The sequence below is a fragment of the Strix aluco genome, chromosome 4, assembly GCF_031877795.1.
Source record: "Strix aluco isolate bStrAlu1 chromosome 4, bStrAlu1.hap1, whole genome shotgun sequence".
Classification (NCBI taxonomy): domain Eukaryota; kingdom Metazoa; phylum Chordata; class Aves; order Strigiformes; family Strigidae; genus Strix; species Strix aluco.
Genome location: NC_133934.1, coordinates 120,257,252 through 120,273,154, shown reverse-complemented (window position 1 = coordinate 120,273,154; position 15,903 = coordinate 120,257,252). Strand labels below are relative to the sequence as shown.

The 15,903-nt window shown below is 43.9% G+C and overlaps 1 protein-coding gene across 4 annotated transcripts in view; it reads left to right on the top strand.

Annotated features, from left to right (window-relative positions):
* LOC141923623 (exocyst complex component 3-like protein 2) overlaps window positions 1-15,903 on the top strand; it is a 44,096-nt gene that overhangs the window by 9,093 nt on the left and 19,100 nt on the right. For 2 of the 4 annotated variants that reach the window (XM_074825187.1, XM_074825186.1), the window contains exon 3: window positions 891-1,001. In XM_074825187.1, the coding sequence (XP_074681288.1) occupies window positions 891-1,001 (111 nt within the window). The other 2 variants (XM_074825184.1, XM_074825185.1) reach the window with 2 other exon arrangements.

The window sequence follows — 15,903 nt, the reverse complement described above, 5'->3', positions numbered from 1 at the left end:
AAAGGGTGGGGGAAGGCAGTTGCAGACATGAAGGACTCAGGTCCCACTTGTACAATGTGGGATCCATAACTGTTTTGATCCAGAAGATATTTTACAGCTCTTTGCTTTCCTTTTGCACAGACCTAAATGGTTACCCAGGGTAAAGGTTAGTAGGAATCAGGACTAGGGTGTGCCCAGTTCATTTTCCTACCCTCATTGACAAAATCAGTGCAGTTTTCTTTTTCCTGATGTAAAATACATTTTGAGCATGAAAGCTTATATTTTGCTGCCATTTTATCTATTTTGCCCACCTAAGGTGTATTTAACTGTGAAGAGTGTGGTAACAGCCAAGGAAACCTCAGTGAACATGTAATCTTTACTGGGCTTGGAAGCCCCATTAAAACATTGTGCAGAAAATACGATTAAATTCCATTCATTCAAACAAACAGGCTCCAGGGAAGCTGCCTTAAAATCCAGTGATTCTGTGCTGTGTCAAGATCATCTATGTTAAATTGGTTTGCAGTTTGTGCAATTTTCAGACATTGACTCCAAGGCATTTGTTGTCATGTAGCCATGGAGCGTACAAGCACCACTCCACACCACTATTTCCTGCTCACTAAATAGTTGTGTACAGCTGAGAGGCTGAATATTCTCTTTGAAACTAAAGGAAACAGTCACTTAAATCCTTGTTGGAATGTGGCCTTAATGCTCTCTTATTAATTGAGTTTTAAGAGTCTTGAGAGCCAGTAAATAATGTGCTGGAGATCTAAGGTGTTAACAGTACAGATAACATGGTTGTTCAGGATGGGAAAAAACAGAGGTTCCTTTTTTAATTTACTTGATAATTTAGAAATATCATTAGAAATTATCTAATTTTGGTTCCTCAAGGACCACATCTTTCTCCTTCACAGGAAAAAACTTGCTGCGAGCGAATGAACGCCAGCAGAGTGGTTGCGATGAAGGCGGCAGAGGAACACTGCCAATGTGCTGGCAGTTGGTGCTGTGCAGCTCTCAGGAGCTGGGTTAGTGACTCTGAATCTTTATATAGCGCTTCCTCCACTTTGGTGAGAAGTGGGAAGCAACAGAAAGATAAGATACATCCTGATACTGGCAGCAGATGAATGCATTACAAATACTCTTCCCTTTCCTTTACCTTGCCTGTATCTGATGCCTCCTGTGCCAAGTTTTGCCCACCTCTTGCTTTGTCAGTATTTCTTTCATTCCTATAAGAGAAGAATGGGTCAGAAAGTGTTGAAGACTCTCAGGGAGCTTCCACATAATGTAGCAGTGCTGAATTTTCTAGTGCCATGTCTCCTCTAAATGCTTTTCTGGTTTTGGAAGAAAACACAGTGGTGCAGTGTAAATGTTTTATCACCATGTATTTGGGAGGTCTGCTTTATTCAGCCTGAACTCATGCTGATAAAAATTTAATGCTTCTCTTTGTGATCATACGGAATTCCTCCCTAGGGTATTATTCTGAACAGTTTCAGAGGATGATTATCTCTCTCCTAAGACCCTTTTGGGTTCCTTGTGCTGTAGCGAACCCCTCACTGTAGCTAGCTAGCTCCAGTGTTTAGAGATTGTAAAACTATTTTAAAACTGACCTTTTTAAACTGACCTTTTTACAGTGTGACATGACATCTTCTTGAATATCCTGAGCTTTATTAGGGCTAGTGGCTAAACCAGCTCCGTGCTCACTGTGGGGTGAGAATAGAGTTCTTACTCAGACTGTCCAGAAGTGACAACGGGTGGTACTAGCTGCTGGGCGTTTCTGAAAATGTGGGTCATTTAGGTGTCTATACAAAAGCTAATCTCTTTTCTCTCACCGCCTCTCCTAAATAATCTGTCTGACATATCAGAGTGTTCAGCAGTAAAGATAAGGGCCCTGAGTTGTGTTGTTAATATACCCCATCCCATATAACAACTCCTTTGGCAGTGCAGGTGCGTGGGGCGTTCCTGCGTTAGTTTGTAGCCAGAGATACCTGCCATGAATGTTGAGTGGAGAAATGATTGTCTTTTGATCTGCCATTAATATTTAAATGTGCCCAGCTCCTATCTGAGAGGTCTCAGGATGTTCAGGAAGCCAATCTGTAGTTATGATTTTTAGCCTCCAGATGGTGTCTGGCAGATGTACCTGTGAAACCATGTCAGTGTGGTGGGGGTGAAACACAGGAGCCTGGAAGTTACACAATCACTGGCCTCTTGTGGCAGCAGGAAAAGCATGCAAATGATGTAATGTGGATTTTCAGTCCCAAATCTCTGCATAAACTGCTCTGTGTAGGGCTGTGGGTACAGATGTGTGTAGGAAGTTTCCTTCGAAGTTGAACCTAAAGTTTTTACTGCTGGAAAGAATCTATGTAAAAATACACAGAGGAATCCTGTCAATCAAAGCCAGATGAAAAGACTCGAATAAAATAATTTTAGGCTTGTCTGTCCAAATGGAGATGGAATATTCATAATACAAGCTTTCAAAAAAAAAAAAAAACCCACTCTCTGGATAAAATCATGGATTGTCTTGAAAAAAGCCATGGTGGTGGTTGAGGTAATGTATTCTTTACCACACTAGCAAACAATATCCATAATTTATTTTTTAAAAAGGCTCTTTCCATCCCAAGGATAGCAAGCAGCATTTAAGTTGCAGTTTTCCTCTGGCAGACCTGTCCTTGGGGTCTTCCTTGTATAACTGTTTAGATAGCTCATAGGATTAGAAACCAAGCTGTTGGGTGGCTGCTCTTCTAGGGATGTGACCAGCCTGACAGCCCATAGCACTGCAGTGGTTTCTGTGGCAGAAACACTTCCCTCAGCTGCTGTTCAAGACTTGGGCTTTCCGAGCACTGAAGTAATGAGGCTGGACCCTGAGTAATAGGAGATAAGGTGTGAAAAACTACTCCTGAGATGTTTTTCCTTCCTGTTTTCCTGATCCCTTTTGAGGCAGAGAGGCCAGGTCGCCTGTCTTGAAAGAAACCCCTCCTTTGGCATGGGGTATACATTGTCTATATTGTTTATACAGAGGTATATATGATAGGAGAGCAAGGTCAGACAGCATCTCTTCTTCACCTGCTGCCCATGCAGGACTCCAGAGGCCCTGCGCAAACACAGATTTCATCAGTCTGCCTCACTTTGCAGCCCTGATGTTTTCCATGCCAGCTGCTTTCCCTGATAGCTTGCTGTCCAGAAATTAGAAGATAGCTCTCAAACTTTTACAGAAACTTTACGTCCTGCCCAGCCCATGCTGTAGAAAGCAGTGGGGGGCTTTTACCAAACCGGGGTGCATGGGGCAAGGGGATGGAGCTGACGGGCTCCATTGCCTCTCCGACCTGGGTCCACAGGCCCCCTCCTCTCCCTGTGTCCCCTGCAGGTGCCAGTGCCATGTGGAGGGCTGCAGCCGGCCGTCCCTCCACACCAATAATGCCAAACCAGCCGCTGGCCTTCCACCAGAGCTGGGGGGGAGATGGAAACTGGTACATGGAAACTGCCTCCCGGTCCTCCTGCTGTCAACTATTTCTGTGCTTCCTCACAGCTAAATATAACCTAACTCCAAACACGGCCCCAGGTCTATTAAATATGTGAAAATTAACAAGTTCACTTTGAAATATTTTATTATCCCAGCATTTGATTGAACATTGCTACCCATTTCTGTGGTCTGGAGAAAGTCTTTTTAAACCACTCTGTATTGTGTGCTATGTACTTTGTCTGGTGGATAAATTTTTCTCCCTGTTCCACTGATGCTGAAGGAAAACGGAAGGAAGTTGCAATTACTATAGTATCCTCAGTCCTTGCTGGAGGTCTGTGGGGCAAAATCAGGGGCAGGGAATTCCCAAGTTGGTCCCAGTTTCTTTACTGAAGACTAAGCTGCTACTTCAGGAAGTATTGCTTTATTCTTCTCTTACTACATGGATAGGATATTTTAATGCAGGGATTTTTAGGATCACTTTGAACATCCTTATTGCTCAGCTTGCTACAGTTCATCTTTAAAATTTGGGGTGTTGTGTGATTTATTTATTTATTATTACTGCTATTGTTGTATTGTTGTCAAAAGGGGAAACATCTTCCTTAAAGCAATGCTTGTTTCATTCTGAAAAAAAAAATCCCAACCATTTTAGAATTAGGCAAAATCCCCAGGAATTAGCTAAAACTGTTCCAAAGGAACGGCAAAGTAGGTTACTAATTAAGTGAAAATTGAGGTCAGTTTGGAATGGGGTCCTCACAATCAGGAGGAAAACAGGCAGTGCAAATTGTACATCAAGTCCAAACGTGTTTTCTTTCAGTATTTGGGGCAGGGGAAGGGGCAGTATTCAGTTCTTCAGGAAACTTATTCTTAGGACTTCAGTGTGGTTTCTGAAACTGCCGGGACCATGCAGCCTGTTTGTCTGTCTGACCATCCATCTGTCTGTCACCTCCTAATAAACTGAAATCCTTCAGCTTCAGACAAATCTGGAGCAGGAGAAAAGTCTCAGATTAACTTCTGCAAAACATGATGAAAATCTGGCTGAGAATAGAAGAGCTACTCACACGAATGCACTCAGTAAGAGAAAGGAAGAAGTTCCTTCTTTCCCTTTTGCTCCAGCCATGGCTGTTGGGCAGCAGTGACTCCAAATTAGCTCCAAACTTGCAGCTCTTTTGCCTGTTTGGGGTAACAGAGATGTTGGGGAGGTGAGGAGGTGCAGCCTGGGGCGAGGAGGCATCACAGGGATGCAGCTTTGTTTCAGCTGTTGCTATGGGAAAGGTTGCTTGTATTAAATATTTGTGCTGCTTTATTTACTCTTGCGCACACACAGGTTAGCTGGAGAGTATACAGGGAATTTGGTGAGCAACAGAGGCAAGGAAACCATGACTGTGTACCTTCAGATTGAGCTGCCGGGTGGAGTCTCTGATGTCTAATAAAGGCTGCGTTCATGCTGTGTTTTGTTCTTCAGCAGGAGCAGCGAAAGTCTATCCTCTCTCCTCAGCCATGTATTTTCATGAAGTGTGTAAGGATGTACTATTTTGTGTCAGCCACCCTCTGTCAGTTTGGTTAAAACTAGCTTTAAAATTGGTTAAAACTGGGTTAAAACCCACTCAAGTACATTAGGGCAGGGGATCAGATGAACAGAGAGATGCACGCAACCTGTGGCTGCATTGTCTCATTTCTTTAGGAAATGGGGTTATCCCTGGGAAATAAGAATAAATATATGCTTTCCACAGAATGATAAACAATTAATTTTGCACAATTAACAAAGTCACCTCTTGCATATAACCATTATGGCAATGCCAGCTGCAATGTCAGACTGGAGGGGAAGGTATTTTTGGTTGGTTTGGTTGGTTGGTTGGTTGGTTTCTCTCTCTCCAAAAAGCCTACCTTGCTTATAATGCAGACTGGCTGTTCTTCGATTGCTGATGAAATCAAAAGATGCTGTGCGTGGGTGGAGGAACAAATTGTCAGACTGCATCATAACTTCACAAAGTGCTTTTGCACGGATTTATATCCTAGGGAACCACCATGTTTCTCTGCCATACTCTGCCTGTTTTATCAGCATAATTAATATTCCTTTCTGCCATGTTTCATGCCTTTGGTTTAAAGTGGTGGAGAGTCCCAGCATGTTCTGGAAACAAAGGAGGAGGTGAAAAAAATCCAGATCTCTCTCTCCAGATACTGCAGATCCAGCCTGCCTGTTAGGGCTCAAGTGTATTTCATATAACAAATGCTACTGAACACAAAGTTTCCATTGTATATGCCTGACAGTGTTCACGTGGAGTCCCTGTAAAGCAAGCAAGGGCATCACTGCATTGCTGGAATTGGAATATTAATGTAATTGGACTCTTGCAAAGTCATTTAATTTGAAGTGCTAATAGTCTGACTTCATCCAATTAGCATCCAGACCAAACAGCTATTGTTCAAGTCAGGCACACAATCCAGTTATTATGAAGAGATTTTATCTATATAGGCAAAAGAAATGGGAAGCAACAAGATAAAGAATTAAGTCAACAGAGAAACAATATAAAAATTTAACTGAGATATTAGCTCATTTAGAGAAAAATCCAAAAGACAAAGGAGTTACAGTTTTCCTGAGACAGAAAGACAGAGTCTCAGTGACGTGGGGAGGCTGTGGGCTTTTCCAGGAGCTCCAGGCAATGAGGGAAACTCCTGAATACTAGGGATATTCCCAGAAGACAAATTGCTCCTCTTTTGCAGTGAACCTAGCAAGGGTCAGGGCAGGAAGGAGAATGACACCCCTAGAGAACACCACACTGTGGATAAATAGAGGCATTGAAACACCAGGAAGAAGGAGGGGGTGGGGGCGGGCTTCCAAGAAGTGGCTTTAGAGGAAGAAGATGATCATTTGGTACACCTGACAAAGGACATTGTTCAGAAGCAGAACTGTGCTTGTTATGGTGCCGTGTCCTTGTGGTTTCCTACTGCCCTTCTTTCTGCTTGAAAGGACTCCCCTTGAATGGGCAGCTCAGGAGCCCATGGAAGGGGCAGGTGAAATGTAGCAGTGCCCCAAATCACCTGCCCTAAATGATGGTTTTGAATAGCAAACAATCCCTTTGCATTATGTTAACACTTGGTGAAAAACCTTTGTTCTAGTTTGATCTTGACACATTTCAGCTCCTCTGCCGTAAAGGTGTAGTTCCTTGGGGACTTTGCTTGTCTAGGCATAAAACTGTTCGTGGAAGCTCTGTGGTAGAAGATGTTCCTAGAGATTCAAATCATTCCCATGTTTTAGCTGCAGAACTTTAGCCTGAGCAGTAAAATAGCATTAGAGACAGAGGGAAGAGACCTGTGCACCTTGATTGTGCTGTTAAGGTACATAGACCCAGAAGAGCAGGCTGCTGGTGGCCTTTTGGCTGCTCCTTTGTGGCATGTCCTCTCCTGGTACAGTACATTCCCCCTCAGTAATGCCATCCTTCAACCCTTGCCTTTGGAAAGTAGTTGTGGGCAGAGGTGTGCAGAGCGGGTGATGATGGATTGCTGCTCCCGCTGCAGCAGGAGGGATGGGGCATCACCTCATGCTGCTGATGGGCTCAGCATCCACAGTTGAAAAGGCCATCCCCAACTTGCTGTCCCTTTGTAGGGTGCTCAGAGCTGCCTACTCCCCTAGGCAACTGCCTGCTTTGCCTATACACACACATTGCCCCTGGTTTGTGAACAAGGTGAAGGTGGAACAGATGAGCCGTCTGGGTTGTTGGTGCTGCAGTGCTCAGATGGGGTGTGCCCTGAGGGCAGTCGCATCCTGGGGACTGTCTAACATGGCTTTGATTGAGTGGATCCAGTGGGCCTAGCCTCAGGAAGTCTATCAATCTCTACTCAGCCATTCCCTGCTTTCCACAGGCTCATACTATATTCCCTTGAAAGATGCTTTCTGGGAAAATACAGCAATTCCCAGACGTCGCGTAGGCCCAGTTGAGAATCACAGAATCATGGAATCATTTAGGTTGGAAAGGACCCTTAAGATCATCAAGTCCAACCATTAACCTAACACTGCCAAGTCCACCATGAAACCATGTCCCTATGCATCACATCTAGATGTCTTTTAAATACCTCCAGGAATGGTGACTCAACCACTTCCCTGGGCAGCCTGCTCCAATCCTTGACAACCCTTTTGGTGAAGAGATTTTTCCTAATATCCAACCTAAACCTCCCCTGGCACAACCGTAGTGTGTTCAGAATCTGTATACTGCAGAGAATCTGGCCTGCAGAACTGGCACTTTGACATGCAATTTCCTTCCACAGAGAAGTCTAGGGTTTTTGTTAGAGCTGGGCTTGTTGGAAAAATGCTGATGAAGTGAAACATAAACACATTGTGTTGGAATTTTCATGGGAAAATATTGGTGAAGGGTTTCAGCATGCCTGGAATGCACGTCTGCACTAACCCTCTCAGTCTGTCTTGTATTCATATATAGTCCAGCTATAATATTCCAAATGAAACATTTTAACTTTAGCCAATTAAAAATTAAAGTCAAAATGGAATGTATATAAAGCCTCTCAATTTTCAACTTTTTTCACAACCTGGGAAAACACTGTATTTTGCAACTTCAGTATCTCCTACTGGCAACAGCTCAAATGTATGACCACTGGAATTTCTGTTTGTCCTTCCAAATGAAATACATTTATTTCCTCCTCCCTGTTGTTACTAATGAATCAAATGGCTCAGTGATAACATGTTGGTGGAATTAAGCACTCAGTAAAAGAGCCAGAATAACATAACATTTACTTGGTTTCCAAGTAGGAAACTAGTGGAATTTTACTGTCACGAAAATGTAGAAAATCTTGGAATAAACCTGGAAAGATGAATGCACATATTTGGATTAATTTAGATGCTGTGTGGAAAAATTACCTCTTAAATTCATACCTCCCCCAAATATTTCTTGAATAGTGTATGATTTTGAACCAATACAGCTTGTAATGGCTAATGCAAGACTCTTTCTTCAGCTGGTGAAAATCTTTAAGTTCTTTATTTCATTTTTATAGTAATGGAAAGGAGAAATAAAAACCAGTTTGTAACTGTTTAGCAAAAAGCATGGTAACGAGAGCATTTCAGCTTATCTCCAAGTGTGAAGTCTTACAGCAGTGCAGGGAGTTTTTAAAAGCCATTTTAAACACGAGCTCCTAGAGTTAAATGATATTTCCTGTATAGAAATTTGTTCTGAGGATTACAGATCAGAACCTTTAACAGCCCTGGAACTCGCCAATATGATCTTTGCACTGAGTGGGCAGCGGGGTTGGAACTAGATGATCTTTAAGGTCCTTTCCAACCCAGCCCATTCGGTGACTCTATGATTCTATTTCCTTTCTCTTCACTGTGAAGGCTGGATGGTGAATAGACCTATATATATGTGTATACCCATATGGACACACAGAGACACGCACACATTTATGGTGGATTGCTGTAATGTTATGCCATTTATATATATGTGTGTGTATAAATATAAAATAGTATATAATAGTGTATATAGTTGCTAGAGAACTGCACAATCCAGAAGGCTGAGATCGCTCTTATCTCCTCTGAATGGTGCTGCTAAAACATGAAAACCAACGCCCATTCTCTGGGGCTTTACTTCCCTGTTGGCTAACACTAGGCTTTCTGGGAGGCGGGGAAAAATTTGGCTCCAAAGCCAGATGTGATCTCCTTGCCAAAGAAGAGCTCAGGTGCAGTCAGGGCACGTGGGGTGAGTGGGAAGTGATGTGTGCTTTACAGAAACTATTAATAATCAACTCATTTAAACTGATAGGATTGTCATCAAAATAACTAGCAGCGTGCAGGGATGTTTTAGTCATTTAGAAAAGGCCGAAAATCCCGCTGGCTTTCCCCTGGTGCCTGTGGTTAGATTATGTATGAGGTTTTTGACATTATTTTCCTAGAAGAGAGAGATATTACATAAGAGGGCTGACAGCCTATAAAAATGTCCTCACTCAGCACGGGCAGGAACCGGGTTAGACTTCTTCGAAGGAAGCTGAAGCCTGTAGCTGCACAGAAAAAAATTAAGTCAGTCTGGGGAGAAATAACTTCTCTGGAAGACAGCTGCTAAGATCACCTTGCAGAGAAATGTTTCTAACATTTTTTTCTGACTGTATTCCCAGTTGGACAGAAAGCATCTGAATCTGCTTGGATCATGAGGAAGATGAAGTATTCCTGGGGAGCCTTTGCAGGAAGAGGCAACAAGCGGGAGGAAATGGCCGGGGAAAATGCAAGGATGTTGCCCAAGGCCACACTTGAGGAGAGAAAGAAGCAGGAAGGGAAGAGGAAAGGGAAACTGAAAACCATGGCAGGCAAATTGCTAAAGGCTGCAGCTAGTGGGAAAGAGGCATCGGAAGAGAAGGCTGGTGGTGAGGAAGTGGCAGGGAATTTGCTGAAGATCGCAACCAGTAGGAAGGGAGCAGAGGGAGGGATGCCTGCAGGTAACCTCTGTTATGTCTGGGTCCAGTCCTGGACCTTCTCTGCCTCTCCTAGCCCTGCAAGCTCTTGCTTTCATTAGCTGCTGGAGTAGGTGCTGCACGCTTTCCTCCTCCCCATCCTTCACCTGAGTTTTTGTCCTCTCTGAACTGTACACTTGCTCCTCTGCAAACTTCTGTATTTCACTTTTCCTTTGCCTCACAAGTATTTATCTTTGCTGTTCTTATTTTTATCCCTGCAAAGACTCCTGATGTGTCTTATGAGAAGGACGATGTATGTGTGACTGACACCATGTCAGGTGTGACTGTGCTGTTCTTCCATAGATGGGGAGGGGGATGTTGGTTGTACATGGGCTAATTGTACCAAGTAAACATTTCCTATGTGCTGCATGTATCGAGGCAGGACAAATGAAGCTTGCTAGACCCCTCCTGAGCAGCTTGCCCATTGCTTTGCTCAAGATCTTTGCATCAACCCTTCTCCATTTTGTGTCATGTTCCTCCCATCAGTCCTGTTTGATTTAATTCTTACTACAGACAAGGTGTTTTCATCAAGGAAAGTTAGGATACGGTTCTTCACTCTACCCACACCTGTATCCTGAATTGATTTCAGAGTCCCACTGCTTCTGGCCTTGCTTAACTTTCCTTGGGTTCTCATCAAGTTTGATTTTTCCCTCTGGGCTCTGCTCCAGATACCTTTGGGCAACTCTTGTTAAACCTGTGTTGCTCAATTTTGTCATCTGTAAAATGCACAGGAAAAAACCCTCGTCTCTGTGCAGCTGTTGTGAGATTACATTTAACTCTAGTGGTGGGCTGGGTGTGATGGGTAAGATACTTTGGAAACAAGCAGCAGTGGAAAACTTCTCCTTCCAACTTCTGAACTTTAAAGATTTCATAACTTGACAAGGTGTCTGGTGATTAGGACAGTGGCTCAGTCACCACAGCTTCTTGCAGACATGGAAGTCATGGGGAGTTATGTGGATCCCCATTGCTTCATATAGGTAGCCCACATTCTGATTTTCACCTCTGGGCAATACAGCGCATGTAGTTGTTTGGCCTAATTAAAAAGCCCTGGCAAAGAGAGGGCCCGGGACTGCACTGAGCAGCCTTGGTCTAAGATGAGAGCTCGCTGGTAGGAGTGACACCCTCTGCGTAGCCATGTCAGACTGTGAACAGGTGGGAGGGTCCTTATGCAGCACTTTGGTCCTGCCAGGGTTTCTGTAGAGAAGACAGAGGATTCCTTCTAGGCATGACTTTCAGCTGTTGGCTCTTTCAGAAGATGTCCTTTAACTGATGTTTTTCTTCTGGATGAAAGGTACGTTCCTTAAGGAAAGATCGTCATTAATGAACCTGCATTGACCAGATGAGGAGGTCTACTGAGACGATGACAGAAAGCTGTAGAAGACTAGTCTGCAGGCTTAGTTAGCCTAGAGTAGCAAGGATGAAAGAAAGAGGAAAGAAAGTGCTTGCCCTAAGGAAACTGAGAGGTGCTAATGCTAGTCCTTAAGTGAGGTCATCTTGAGTAGATCCTGAGGAATTTTGTGATACATATAAACTACATACTTCAGTACTCAGATATGAAAGTGATGGGTCCTATAGAGGAGTGAACAAACATCAAGTTGTGTTAATCTCTCTATTGCAGAGGAAACAATCTGTGGATTCATTGAGCAAGGAAAATTTTTTGAAGCTTGTGATTGTATTTATGATCTGGAGCATTCTGGAAATGATGGTGTGGGAAAGTCTGAATCACTTTATACACTACTGGCTGAACAAATGTGGTCTGTGGTGGGAGAAGTGCTCAGTGGAAGTGGTAGGATGTTACTGGAGCCGTTGCAGTCGGTGGGAGAATCGCTGAAGTGGAAGAAGCAGAAGGAAGCGGAGTGGCTTGGCAGCGTCCAAGAGGTGGAGTCTGTTTCCACTTGGAGTCCAAACTTCTGGAGGAAAGATCTAGAGGAAAAACTAATACAGTACATGACAGCCCAGATTCCCCTGTTTAGTTCCTCTAGTAACACAGATGAGACTGCACTAAAACAGCATCTGAGTCAGCTGGAGACGAGGTTTCTCCCCAGCCTGGAGCACAGAAGTGGTGTCTTCAAGGAAGCAGGACTGCTCATCCCCTACGCCCACTGCTGTCATGCATCTTTGTCTTCTCACCTTTCCACACTTACTGACAGTAACCATTTCAGCTTCAGCCAATGCCTTTTAGTTTATGAATGGGGCCTTAAAATGTACAAAAGGTATGTTTGAAGGACTTACTTTTCTCTACATATTTTCTATGTCTCTGTTCTTCAGTGGCATAACACAGTGATGCTCAGGACTCTTGCTGAGTTTAGACTTGTCCACTGCCTGTTTTATCTTCTGTGCTCTCAGAATCAGAGCCTTTTTTCATAGCAGTACTGCCTCTTTCTAAATCTTTAGTATTGGGCTCACAGGCTTACATGAGGTAGGCAGGTGTTTCTCCACTGGACTCCTCTTGGACATGCACGGTGTCCTGCTTTCTTGATCAATTTCTTTTCTTGCATTAAGCCCTTCTTGGCAAAGTCCATAATACTCTGATTACTCCAGAATAATTTTCTCTTGCGTTTATGTCAGCATGGTGCTCTGTCGGCTTCTCTTGTTGTCCCTTGGTTCTCTTGCTGATTTATCTGGCTTGTAGTTTGACCAGCTGTTTCCATATTTCCTGCATTAGTGTTTAGATCACAGGAAAAACATATAGCAGATAACTAAATTCCTGCCCAAGTTTGGGAAAACGGATGTGGCTTTCTGCATGATCTGAAGAGCAGCACATCTGGGACCTTTTGGCCCAGAGTGAATTCAAAACCTGTGGGTGTCATCAAAGCCTGAAGCTTTCTTGTGATTTCTTTCTGTATGTCAGTGGTAAGATGAGGTGTTTGATTCTCTGTGTCTGTGGTTACTTTGCTGCTTGACAGCCCCAATCTACTTATGTCCTAATAGTTTTCAGCCCTTTTGGGTTATTTGATTGTCTCCATCCAAGCCTAGAGCTTCTATGTTCCTTGGACTAATTACACTTATAAACCCTTGATTAGCTCATAAACAGTTCAGCAGGTGGGCTCTTCCCCTCACCAGCTCCCGAAGGAGGGAGGCAGGGTAGTGGGTACACGCTGGTGCATACTGTCCTCAGACACATGGGAGACATGTGGCCAGGATGCATCCCTTCTACTGCTACTTTTATGGGTTTAAAATGGTAAAACCTCGGTTTCAGATAAGAGTAATGGTTTGATGAAATGTTAAAAACTTATGCAAACTTGGACGTGAATAATTATGTAATGTAAATATATAATGAAAAGCTCAAAGATAGGAAAAATGTGTTATGCAAATGCTGAATTCCTTCAAGAAAAAAAAAAAAGTAGGAGCAGCCCATGACTGTATTAGGGTCAGAAGGTAGTGAAGAATGTAAATGAGAAGAGCAGAGATGCCAGACTTAACTATTTGGATCTTCCTCTCTGAATACAGTTACAACCTTAATGAAAGCTCCTGTGCAGATGCAGTTGTCCTGATATACAGCTGCTTTTTATTCCATTCAGAGAGAATTTGTGACACTTGTAAAATTGTGCATCCATGGAAGTGTGTTTGGGTCACTCTGCCCAAGCCCAAGAAGGAATTCAGCAGCAGGACTGAGGGAAGGGGAGAGGGAAGTGGCAAGCAAAAAATGTCATCTGGGTAGCGAATATTGGAAAAAGGAAAAGAAACTGCACGAAAGAATAACTGGCAAAAGGGCGTGATAAAGCTCATCTGCCATGTGGTGGCTGCCCTAACACTGCAGACGCTGCTGGGTGCTTGCAGGGCACCCATTTGCTAGTGTCAGGCTGTGGTGCCAAGCAGGGGGTGCCAGGCGGGTGATGGGCTGTGGACCAGCGGGAAGCTGCCCCTCTGGCTGAGCTCTTGTTTCTGTACGCAGTGGCAGCGAGACATGTCTGAGATCCAGGCAGAGCCCCCAGCACAGCCTTTCTCTTGGTGTACAGTGTCTCATGTGGATTATTTTGAAGACTGAGGAAAAGTTACTTGCAGTTGCCCGGGTAAGAACTAAGGAGTTTTACCCCAATCTGCCTGTTTCATTCCCACAGTTCTAAAATAAGGAATGCCCTTGTTAAATTATCTGCTCCCTTGCTAGCTGAGCCAGCTCTGCTCAGGTGTGCATCTTGGCCAAGTTTCACTGCAGAGCCCACAGGTGAAGATCCATGACTATCTTCTGCCAGATGGATGCTGCCCTGTCCTTGCTACTTAGCAAAGAGGTGCTGGGACATTTGCAAATCTCTCTTCATCCTGTTGCTGCACCTTCATACTGCTGCAGTCTACTCGTGCCCAGAAGCCAATGTATCTGGAGGAAAGGGAGGCTATGGGTGAAATCCACTCCTTTATTGAGGGCCATTTCAAGATGCTGTTCACCTTCTTTCCAGCTGTTAATGAGCCCATAGTGTGTGACAGTTGTTTTTTTGATAGTTCCTTTGCCTCAGCTGTGCCTGATATTGAGGCTGCTGGGTTTGTCTGTATGTGAACCCCTCACAGCCCTCTCCAGGCTGCTGGACTGACACTGCTGAGGTTATAGCAAACATTATTTCCAGAGCCCAACACAAGAAATCGTGCAGCTGGTGCACACCTGGCACAGCCCTCCTGTAAGGCCAGAGCTGGGCATCCTGCCTTGCGATCCCACAGGCAACCTCAGCTCCAGGGCTGCAGAATCTCCTTTGTTTCTCAGCAAAGGTCCCCCTTTGAAGAATGCTGTCTGGGCATGCGGAATACAAACGAAGCAGGAAAGATGTGTTGTAGCAACAGGGAGCTCCAGAGGAAACCACGCTATTTGGAAAACTCAGTGGGGCCTTTTAGATTCAGTTAAAGCCAAAATGCAGCAGCAGGAGTTTCTGCACTCATCTCTCACTTTCCCTTTCCACTAGACCTCGAGGAGCAGAGGAGGGGAAATTCCATTGCAAAATGCTGAATCACCCCAGGGAAAGTACTCTAAATTGCAGAGATTTTTCTCAAGACCTATTGCCTGAAGGAGAACACGAAGGTAGTCACAAACATGGGAGTAGAGGTGCCAGCTGGTGACAATATGCTTAAAACCTACTGATTTCAGTGTTTAACATTAAGCATCTTTGTGGACTGTTTCTAATCATTATCCTGGGGAAGACCACATGTTCTTAAGGTCTGTTTTTAGCACGTATTTCAATGAAGGAAATGACTTTATTCAGAGTAGTGCTAGTGAGGTTATCTTAGACCACGAGGGTTGACAAACCCTCACAGATGCTGACAGTGATGGAGATTTTAACTCTTTTTTTTTTAGTTCCCTCTAATGTAGTGGCTGGAGAAAGCTTTTCTTTAACCCTGGGCTTTCTGCTTTCCTGATATGCCATGTGCTGAGAGGCTCACCTAGATCCAACTAGTGGTTATGAGCTTTTGTGCCATGCTGCCCTGAGTTAGCTGCATTTTTTTCATGCCACCTTGGATCTAGAAGCATCACAGCTCTACATGGTGCTGCACTGTACACAGAGAACAGAGCTGGAATTGCTGGAGAGTGTGGTACAGCAGCGTCCCAGATAGCTTCAAACCTGGCCAGTTTAGGACCAGCTCCAGTTTCAAACTAATGAGCTTAAGTGGGACATGAGATGACTCCATATGGAAAAATTATGGGTGTCTCTTCACTCAGCTCAGTGGCATGGCTTATAAAACCTGCTCCATCCCTCTTTTTTTTTTTTTTTTTTTCCAGGATACTACAGCCCTTCATTATTGCAAATATACAGGAAGCTGCTATTGAGCAAATATCCTGTCAGTAATCTCTGAGCAATTGTAATCTATTTGTGACTGTAAATCACATGATGCAGGTTTTGCCACTTCAATGGATGACTAAATTTTAATAAGTGAAAAGAGACTGACCAGAATAAGCCAAGGTCTGCTTTGCCTATGAATACCTGGCTTGTCACTGGGAGTGCCAGCCTGATATTTGTGCAAACTAAAATCACTTTAAACAGAAGTGAGTGATGAGAACTGTGACCACATCTGAAAGTGCTGAGAGCTCAGATGCCACATGGGGTTCA